Here is a 10,692-nt window from a genome sequence, read left to right on the forward strand (position 1 = left end):
CATAATCATTTTAACTAGCGCTGAAGTATTTTATTGAGTAATCGGTTTGTCAATAGACAGAAAAATAATCTGCACCTATTTTGATCATTGATCAGTAAATAAAAAACATTTATTCATTCCGACATCTCATTTGTGAAGATGCTGCTTTTCTTTCTTATATGACAGCAAACTGATATTGTTTTTGGTTTTAAACTTTGAGTCGCACCAAAAAGCCAAACGATTAAACAATACAACTCATCTGCATTACGGTGTTATGGGAATTCACTAGTCTCGGGTGGAGAGCAGGTCGAGTAGAAACATTATACACTCCCCTCCAAAAGTATTGGAACAGTGAGGCCAGTTCCTTTATTTTTGCTGTAGACTGAAAACATTTGGGTTTGACATCAAAAGATGAATATGAGACAAGAGATCAACATTTCAGCTTTTATTTGTGTACATTAGTTCTACGATTTCTATTTTTATTTAGATGTCTATACACAATTACACTATATGGAAATGTGTCACTTTGACTGGATGACTCTTAGTATGTGTATGCCTTCCATTAGTCACAGTCACGGTCATGGTTTGCACAGTAAATGAGTGGTTCCTCTCCCTCTGGTATTGTCACAGTTGTGCCAGTTCCCATGTATCAGCCCTGGGCTCTGTAACTGAACAAGGTAGAGTCTCTGCTTGCTGCTCGGTCTCTGAGCTCCTCTCAGGGAGACGCAGCAAAAGCTGCAGCCCCAGGGTCATTTTCTGTCCGCTTTCATGTTACCGTTTTTGTTGTGGAGTGTGTTTTACAGTGGATCCACGTGTGAATATGCTAAAAAATGTTTAAAAAAAAAGAAATTACATGGCAGCACAGGCCACATGCGACTTGGGGTTTCGCTGCCTGATAAATGTTCCCGGTAGGAACAAATGTTAAATGTTGTGCCGTCTCTGCACAGCCCACGTGTGCTTGTTTGTGGCCTGCAGAGCACCACCACAGAGTAGTCCTGGTATTCATTGCCTTGCTCATAGGCATGTTGGTAATGTAGATTTGATGTAATTTGGCTGCTGGAATAAAAGAAGTTCGACAGACTTTTTCTGTAATTAGAAAAATGCTGTAATCCTCATGAAAACCTGTTTTATTGGCTCAATTCTTCCAATTTAGCTCGTTATTGTTGTAATTCCTTACACTGTTGGTGCCTACAGGGAATTGCTAAAATGACTTTTGGAAGGAGACTTATTATGATGATTTATCAGCTCAGCCTTCCAAAAGGAGCAAATATTGTGAAGGAGCAGAGCACCTTTTATCTGCCAGTATGTCTTTACAGTAAATATGTAGCTGGAACCAGCAACCTGTTAGCTTAGCTAAGTACAAAGACTGGAAACGAGGGGAAACAGCTAGCCCAGCCACGTCCAAAGCTAACAAATTCTTCAGGCAGTTAAAGCGTCAGACCCAAAAATACTGTAGAACCACAACTTTTCCTTTTTACACTGGAGTTTTTGTGCCGATTAAACAAACCAGAGAAAGAATGATGGTAATTAGTAATTGATTGTTAACCTGTACATTTTTGCCATGTTGTTCCCTTTTGCGTTCTCAGCAATAATTTTCAGGGGAACATTGATAACATTGTTATCAACAGTTTGGCTGAAGGTACAAAAATACAACTCATGTTTGTAATGATAAACCACTAATACAGACTCCTGTTACAATCCATAGTTCCTGAGAATGGAAGGCCTGTTTTCAGCCCCTCTGGGTCTCTGCATCACCACAGCTTTGACTTTGAGAAAAGGTAGAATTGGCTAAAGCCTGGCAGAAGAAATGACTATTGATCTCCCCATTTAGGTTCAGTTCCATCGCTTCATGAAGTCGGCTCCCTGCACAGAACTATATGAGTACAGCTCATTAATCAGAAATAATTTGAATGGTGTCTGACAGATCTAGTCATCAGCGACGGGGATAAGAGCAGCTCTTTGTCAAAGAACAGCCGCTTTGATGAAGCTGTGAGAGTTTGGCAGCGTGGGCTCCACCTGCTGAATGCTGAAATGCCTTCGACCGTTTCCATCAACTTTTGATTTCCCCAGTTTGTACGACACTTAATGCATCATTACGCGAGAGTTAGTTTGTTTAATCATCTGTAACAATTTCTCAGTGAACTGCAATTAGAATTTTTGGATAGATTTTTCATTTGCTGTTAATTTTTAAGATTTTTGTTGCCCACAGCTTTTGTAAATTACATGAGATGTGGGCTTAAGAACCATGAATACTGTCAGTACTTTAATGTGCTTCCCACAGAACACTCAATCATGCTGCACACAACAAAACAAACTAATCAATTAAAAGTTTGGGAGGTAAAAACACAACTCAGTGGGCAGCTTTTTACCCCCTTCCTCGTGTCTTGTTTAACTGACAATGCACGCCTGCTTTCTCCTCATTTGCCTCAGTTGCATCTCCTCAGATCTGATGCGACAGTCAATCTGAATGTGTGGGATAATGATCGGTATTAAACAAATTCCCCAGAGACCGGACACTGATGTCATGTAATGGGTCCATGAGGAGTCGCTGTGTCATTGGACCATTTGTTTGTTCTCTGACACGGCCATTGAAAGCCACATATAGCTGCAACTGGCCCTAGTAATTGCATTAGCTTTACAATTCACAGTTTGCTGAGTCACCCGGTTCAGTTGTGTATATTTTGGAGGAGCTGATATTAATGCACCGAAGACATCTGATGCGTTCTGTTCGAAAGCTTATTAAAGATTGAACATTGGTTTTAGGTCTATCCATCAGCAATGTTCTTCCCTCTAGGGGCGTGTTTGTTCATGGTCGTACTTTTGCATCTTATATCCTCTCCCCACTTATATATTCTTTCATCTGATTTCTCGTTATTAAAATGGACCCGGGAGCTGCAGTGACGCAGACCTGCGGGCCGATTCTGATTAAGTCTAGAATAATACAAAGGCAGGGTCAGTCGGAGAGCAATAGTGAGGGAAACAAAACCACTATTCAAGGCAATTGCAAACTTTTTTTCTTTGCTCATCCATGTTGCTACCCCTATAAAATTTCTCAATAAGCTGCAACACAATGTACGAGTTCAACAGTCCCCACAGATCCAGAGCATTTGATAAAGAAGCAGATAGACTGTGTTGTGCACAGACTTGTAAAAGGTCAGATACCATATAGCTCCAATACTTGCATGATACAGAATTAATGTCGCACGTTTCCCAGTGATGAAAACTCTTGGTCCTCTTCTCCCTGACTTTGGGTGAGATTATCAGGGGAAACACTGGCACTTCATGTTAACCGATATGTGGATTCCAAGAGGTGACCAAAGGATGAGCTCAGTACTATAATAATAATAATTTAATATCTGAATGCTAACTGCAGGCTCTCTCTTAAATGAAATAATCCAGCCTGATAATGAGTCTCAAACTTTATTTGTCCTGAGCTGGACAAATGCAAACAGTAATACATGCAAGAAATAAGATTTTTAAGGCTTGTGTTTAGGCCAGTGTTTTGCCCTAAACAGTTAATATCGATACCTGCCATTTTCAGATTAAAAAGCTACAGTAGTAGTCACTTTCAGAAATACATTTTTGATCAGGCCATTCACAGAAATATGTGGCTTTAAGAGTTGTCATTTCTTATTGATTAAGTCAACTTGTACACACAGTTTTTGGCTTCACAACAACAACAGTTTGCCCAGTGGCTCTGTGCAGTGATTCCAGGTGGTCCGTCACTCCCACAAGACCTTTTTAGCCTTTGACAGTCAGGACAGAGCATAAAACTCACTTGTATAATGTGCAGTTTGTGCTGAATTGGCCAAAAAGGTAACAGAGTTGATCCTGGAAGGAGAGGTACGGACAGCACAGACAGACGGAATATAAAATGAAGACTCTATGATTTTACACTATATGTTTAAACAAAGGATATTTATTAGTGAGCTGATAAACAAAATGTTTCACTTTAGAAAGGCTGTTCTGGGCCAACAATACTGCTTTTTTTTCTTGCTCGTATTTTTTGTAGTTTCTAAATCTGGACAAGCCAGAATGGGAATAGAAAGGCACGAAGGCAGAGCTCTCCTGCTCCCCAGTAGTGCAACACTGGCTGAGAGAGAGTTTGACTGCCAAAGTCCCCGATAACTGGAGGCACACGTGTGCGGCCATAATGAGACACATTTGGACAGATTAAGCACCAAGTGGTGATGAAAAATGGCAGCCAATGTGTCACCCTTCACCAGCAGGAAGAGATCCCAGCCTGCAGCAGAGCGTCCTGCCTGCCTGTATTGCCCTTCACAGCTTTCTGGCAGCTTGCTGTGTCGAGCTTTAGGAGAGCTTGAAGATTCTGTCGCTCCTTTAGATCCTCCGCAGTTCTTGTCCAAATAAAGAAATGTTTGATCTGGAGTTAGTCTTACTAATGTACACCATGTCTTCAAAGTGAGATCAAAGACAAATGTGGAGATAAATCACATTTTTAAAATCATGACAATGACTAATTAGGCACGCTCATTAGTTATGACTCGTCAAATTCATTATCTGAAATCCAATAACTACTATCTCTCTCTCTCCCTTGGCCTATCCTCTGTTGTCCTTCCTCGCACACTTTCTTTGCTTCCCGTGTGATTTTTGCCCCCCACTGTGAGCCCAGATGCCCTTCACTCCAGGATCACACAAGCTCTTACTTTGTATTTCAGCATCTTGCCAAAACCCAGTGCTTCCCTGGCAGTGATGGTCGCTCTCTGACCTTGAAGGTCACATGTTCACACTGAACCCAGGATGTCACCCTCTTGACTCTTGAGTCTCTTGGACTCTCGGAGCAGGAAAGGCTCCCTCCGTGAGCAGCGGGTGAAAAGTCACAGGAGAGCACTTCACAATTACTCATGTCCCTGTATTGTTGTTTTCTTTCATAGCCACCCTTTGCATTTGCCTGTTTTAGTTGCCCGCTTTTGCTTCCCAGGAGCTCTAGGGTTTGCATCTTCCAAATCTTGAGAATCCTCTCAGTGAGCCACAGTCCCTCGACAAATAAACAACAGATGCTCAAATGTCTTCTTTGACTCACGCTTGATCCTCAGCATCGTGTGGCATTTTCATATACTTCAGCTATGTTAGTGTGCTCAGTGTGTAGAGTTGGTTTTGTTTTCAAAGCAGAATATGATGTAATAAGTCAGTGATCCTGTGTGGCTCAGTGGGAGAAGCAGGAACTATTGCACAGAGTGTCTGTATCTCCTGATGCAGCCCTCACACTGTGTGAGTATCTTCTGTATACATGTAAAAATACACCAGCTTTAGCCTAAAACCTAACGTAGCACTGCAGCCAAGGAAAGGCCATTTAATTTAGGTAGCTTCATTTAGAGTATTTGTCAATGATTCTGCCAAGAATAATAACTTACTTAAAATCATTTCTATTATACAATTTCACACGAAGCATCTGGGGCTCGGCACTTGTAAACAGAAATATTTTTCTAATGCCATATCAGTGACTTGAAGCAAAACAAAAAGTCCTCATCGGTATTCTCGTCATGTATAGAATAACCTTTGATCCTGAGGTTAAAGCTCATCCTCGATCTCGTAAATAGTGTTTTGACCAAATGAGATCCGCTTACTAGTTGTGTTTTAAGCTTTATCTTATTACTTAGGACAACTCGTCCATCTCTATGGCAACTTAACAAACTCAGCCTGCTGGTGGAGGCTGTGAGATCTGGTCAAAAGGGTCTGAAAGGCTAGTGAGTGGACCTTGAGTTATGGTTATTTTATTTTAACTGAAAAAACTGTTTGCTATATACATTGTGAGCAGGAAAACACCAAGATAAAACGTATTTTTGCCTTTGTTTGATGGTCCATGACTGGTCAAATGAAACCATTAGGCGCAGCATTATGGCTACCTGTAGGTCACGGGGTGTCAAAATCTGATGGGGTTTATAAATATAAAACCAATTTTTTTTAGTAAAAACACCAAACATGTTCATTTCCACTGCTTTGTATCACAGTGTGTTGAACATCTTCAATACACTGTGACTATAACTGTCTGTGAAACAAAATAGGCTGTTTGAATGTGAAGCCATGATTAACTGGTTAAATATAAAATAGAGGGATGACTCATTAATGAAAGTGAGTGTTCTGGTGTATTGATATTGCTGATCACAAACCTGCCAGGGCTTTGTACAGTTTAGTCAGCACAGTACGTGATTTCTGATTCCTCAGAGGTTTCAAACCGTGACTTCTGACATCCATTTGTTGCCTCCAGAGTGCCGTTCATTCATTGCCAATTTAAAGGATACAGCCAGCGTGGTTGTTATTTCTCCCTCTAACCATTAAGAGAGGTGAAAATTTTGAACCAGCAAATGTAGTTGCTGCATTCAAATGCTTCTGCAGCCTGAATCAACATTCATCATGTTTAGCTCCACATTTGTTGAACTTGAGTTTTAACACCACCGTCATTTTAGGTTATATTGAGATTATATTTATGGCATGTAAAGGTTTCCCTCAGTGCTGTGTGAAGATTAATTTAGCCTCTTATCTGCTACTAAAAGTATCCAGTTGTAAGTACTAACTGCAAAAGTAAAGATAATAATTTGCAGCATATTCATAACGTGTTTGAAAAAAACGGCAGTGGCACTTAAGTCATTGTGAGCTATTGGTATTCATAAATGCAGCGGCAGTCTCTGGGCGCCGTTATAATGATCGCTGCCCGTGACTTTCAAGGGACACAAAGCAAAAATGTCGTAGAACAGACCACCGAAGCTTCTAAATGTGGAAAAGTACATTGGAGAGTTTCTAATTTTCACAGGCGGTGATGGAAGCCGAAGAAAATAAAATTACACTGGTGTCTCCTTCGCTCTGTGCTATAATCATACAAACCATCTGTGTGCTTTCATCTCTGTCTGCGCAGGCCACTAAAGAGCTGAAGCAGTACGACAACAAGATCATCGAGTGCACCTTTGCCAACAACAGCTGGGTGTTCATGAGGCAGAGGGTGGACAAGAGCTTCCCCAACTCCTACGACACAGCGATGGGTGAGACTTTGTCCTTCTCTGCTCAACGCTAGTTTATTAATATCACCGTCTCTCCTATTTGTGTCTCAGACTGAGTGAATAACAGCCAGTCAGCCTACGATTAATGGCGCGTTTTATCAATACTTCACGTCTTAGTTTGATGTCTGTGTTATTATGAGAATCTGTTTGGAGCACACAGTCAGTCTAACCTTGTATTTGGGACCCAAAATGCTCTTTTTGGTGATTTGGGACAAGATGATCTCCTTACTTTGAACAGGGAAAACTGACACTTGCTGCAAAATGTTACCTAAAAATCCTCTTAATTAAGTACTGCGGCATGATTACATTTCTATAAGGTTCCACTGTTGTATTTTAAAGCTGCACTCATCAGTATTTTTATATCAACAAGGGATCAAATGATTTTGTAAATGAAAGTGGTCGCCTATAGTAACAAACCTGTAGGTAACTATCACTTGATTTTGAAGTTCAATTCGGAGCATTTTAGCATCTTTCAGCTCATTGTTTTGGTTTTATGGCCCACAACAGTGCTGTGGTGGTTTCACTCTCAGTGCTCTCAAAAGCTGGTTTCAGGTCACAGCAGGCTGTTGTTTTCAGAGAAAAAGCTCCAATAAACTCATTGTATGCTACCTGCCTGCCACCAAGCAGACAGAAAAGAAAAGGTTTCCATTGCTGGTGAACATAGTGGAGCATTTGTGGAACTAAAGAGACAGATATTCCCTTAACAGGTCAATGGAGACAAAAACGGAACTAAAAGAAGAGTGAATATTGGTTCTTCATTAAAACTTTCTAAAGCGATGACGTGTTTACAGTTCAAGCCACTGCCCAGAGCAAAAAAGAAAAAAAAAATCAATTAATCCAATATTGTTTTGTAATGTTACAACAATGTATTCCTCGTTCAAATGAGAACACAACATGAATGGTTTTTAAATCCAGTTTATTACCATTCTGCAAGTCTTTAATCAACTTTTTGCCAAAACTTTTAAAGTTTTTTGAACTGTTTCTCTGCTGATAACAGATACAGATTTTAATCTTTACATAACTTTACAAAGTAATGATCTTTAAATTCTGTAGTTGTAGTTGTTGCTATATTTTATCTTAAAGGGTAAAACAGATTTTTAGTTTGGCAGTTCAAAAACAGTGATTAACTCGCATTTGAATTCTGAACAAAAGTTTTTCTTTTCTCAAACGGTCTCCTCTCTGCATATGAAAATTGCACAGCTATAAAAGTGTCTTGTAGAAACAAATAGAGAAAAACAAAGAAAGATTGAGAAAGAATGCAGAAATAATAGTTTACCACAGTAATAAACCTTGTTTGTGTGGCACTTATCTAAACGCCGACTTCACCGTGCTGTACAAGGAGGCACATAAAAGTACAAATTGAAGCAATAAAAACAAGAAGCACAAGCGAGAGAAAATACATTTAAAGAATGAACTGAATTGATTGAAGAAGATAGAAAAGATAGTTTTGAATTATTGAGCTTTAGATACTCCGGCAGGCTGTTGTACAGCCTTGGCGCCCAGATGGCAAAAGCACCTTTTATCTAAAAAACTAGATGAATAGGACTGCATTTGTCCTCATGCTGATAACAACACTATGTGCTGTTCAGAAACCACCACATACTCATCTATGTTGTTGGAATCATGGCGTCATGAGTCGGCCCCCTTAAGTTCAAACAAAACAACAATAGGCTTCTCATCCCTAGCTTGCAATTAATGATTTTGTCGGCCGAAATGACGACAGCTGGCAGATCTTAGCAGCTATAGTTAGCTAGCTAATTTCACTAACTCTGAGTTAATTTGCAAAAACAGAATACTAGTGTGAATGCAAACCCACAAAAGATTTTGGAAGCAGGAAAAACCTGCCATGGTGCATCAGTGTTGCCTTATTAGTACTTGTAAGCAAGGACAGCAGGATTATTAGAGTGGGTTGAATTACTCTTTAATGTTTCCAGCTTACACGTGAAAATGGGTCATTCATTTGGTGCACACATGATGCCCATGATGACAGATTTACTGATGCAAAGAAAACCATACGAGTAAAGTTTATTGCTCTCAGGTACTGCAGGGTAGCTAGTTTGCCTTGACATTATAGTACAGTTACAGTTTCACACAGTGAATATTTCAGTCCTGAACTGGGCTTTTGTAACAGCAGCTGTCACCTCACGAAATAGTATAGTTAGCAAATGAAATGCCTTAGCCTCTTAGCCTTGGTGGTGGTTACTACTTTAGGTAGTAAGCCAGGTAGCCGAGTGTGATAAGGTTTGCAGTTTATATCAGAGCAAACAAACTCACTGCTTTTGTGGTTTTCGTTTTGAAAAAGCTAAAAAAAAAAAAGATGCCACTATCCAAAGTTTGACCTGCCTTGCCTACTTATAGTCACTAAGCTGATAATTGCCATTAAAGGCAGGAGTTTAGAACCTGTGAAGGGTGCGTTTGTGTGTGTGTGTGTGTGCTCCAGGACACTGGACGAGTCTGTCACCATCTCTGTAGTAACTTCCTTCCTCCTGTTTCTCTGCCCAGCTGTGTGCAAAAGCATCCAGGAGCCCGTCACTAAGGAAATCCTCCTGGAGTACGTGGACCGCTGCTCACAGGGATTCCAAGCCCAGAACCGGAAACACCCGCCAGACCCAGACGCTGAGCTAATGCCCCCTCCCCCTCCAAAGAGACCCAACCGGGCCATCCCGTAGCCCACATTTGGGCTCTCTGGACTGCTCTACGTCACACTGTACATCTATATCACCAGCCACATCCACCCCTCCCTATGGAAAACAGACATTTCAAGGCTTTCTTACCCACAGCACATTTGCTTTTCAGCCTGTAAATCTAAGGACCTGATAAACCTTAAACTGACTGCCTCGGCATCATCAAATGACCTTGTAGACTTCTTTGTAGCTTTAATTGCTGGTGTTCTTATTAAAAGGAAAAACATGACGGCTAGTTTATTTTATTTTATTTTTTGTTTGTTTTCCTATTTATATTTTTTAAAGTCTGAGCTAATTGGTATTTATCAGCAGGGACGTTGTTATGGCTACAATTAACACCTGACAATGACGACCTTGTTTGTGTTTTGTCACTTAGTTCCTTATTTGTATTGAAGGAAGAGTACACGACATCAAAGCTCAGTCTGCTGTCTGACTACATTTCAATCAGTACAGCACTCTGTAATAGTTTGCAGCATCAGAGATCTAATTTAGATTAACACAAAGCTGCACAGGTTCTGGGTTTGAGTCCATTTAGCAGAACAATGTTACTGCCAGTGCTCTACCTATAATGCTCAGTCAAATGTTTTCATATCTAATGCCAACAGACAGAAAGCGATTAGATCTCAGCTCTGTGTTTCATAAGATTTTGTCCAAAAGGAAGCCCATCTGTGTGGACTTTTGTTTTAAAGGCCACATGGTCGGGTGGAGAGATGACAACATGATTACACAGTTTCAACAAACTAACTCCAAAGGAGTAAAGAAAAACGGTGACAGCTACAGACGGGCGACAAATCAACATAAAGCAACATAAAGTTTCTTAATAAGGTGACTGGTTTTGGTCGCCCTCGATGCATATCACTCTTCCAATGCTGTTGGTGCTGACGACGACTCGTGCGGCTGCGACCATTTCATCCACACCGCTCGCCATTTTTCGGACGTTTGTTTTGCAGTGATGTAGCGAGGCAGTGTGCTGTGCAGGAGGACGGTGTCACCATTCTTAATATCACCTATAA

The 10,692-nt window shown here is 40.6% G+C and overlaps 1 protein-coding gene across 1 annotated transcript in view; it reads left to right on the forward strand.

The window, feature by feature from the left end:
• rngtt (RNA guanylyltransferase and 5'-phosphatase) overlaps positions 1–9,908 on the forward strand; it is a 79,322-nt gene extending 69,414 nt beyond the window's left edge. The window contains exons 15-16 of the mRNA XM_070849097.1: positions 6,854–6,977; positions 9,498–9,908. Coding sequence (XP_070705198.1) covers positions 6,854–6,977; positions 9,498–9,664 — 291 coding nt within the window. The 3' untranslated portion in view covers positions 9,665–9,908. The remainder of the gene's footprint in view (positions 1–6,853; positions 6,978–9,497) is intronic.
• The last annotated feature ends 784 nt before the right edge of the window (positions 9,909–10,692 follow it).

This window comes from Pempheris klunzingeri, chromosome 18 (assembly GCF_042242105.1).
Source record: "Pempheris klunzingeri isolate RE-2024b chromosome 18, fPemKlu1.hap1, whole genome shotgun sequence".
Taxonomy (NCBI): domain Eukaryota; kingdom Metazoa; phylum Chordata; class Actinopteri; order Acropomatiformes; family Pempheridae; genus Pempheris; species Pempheris klunzingeri.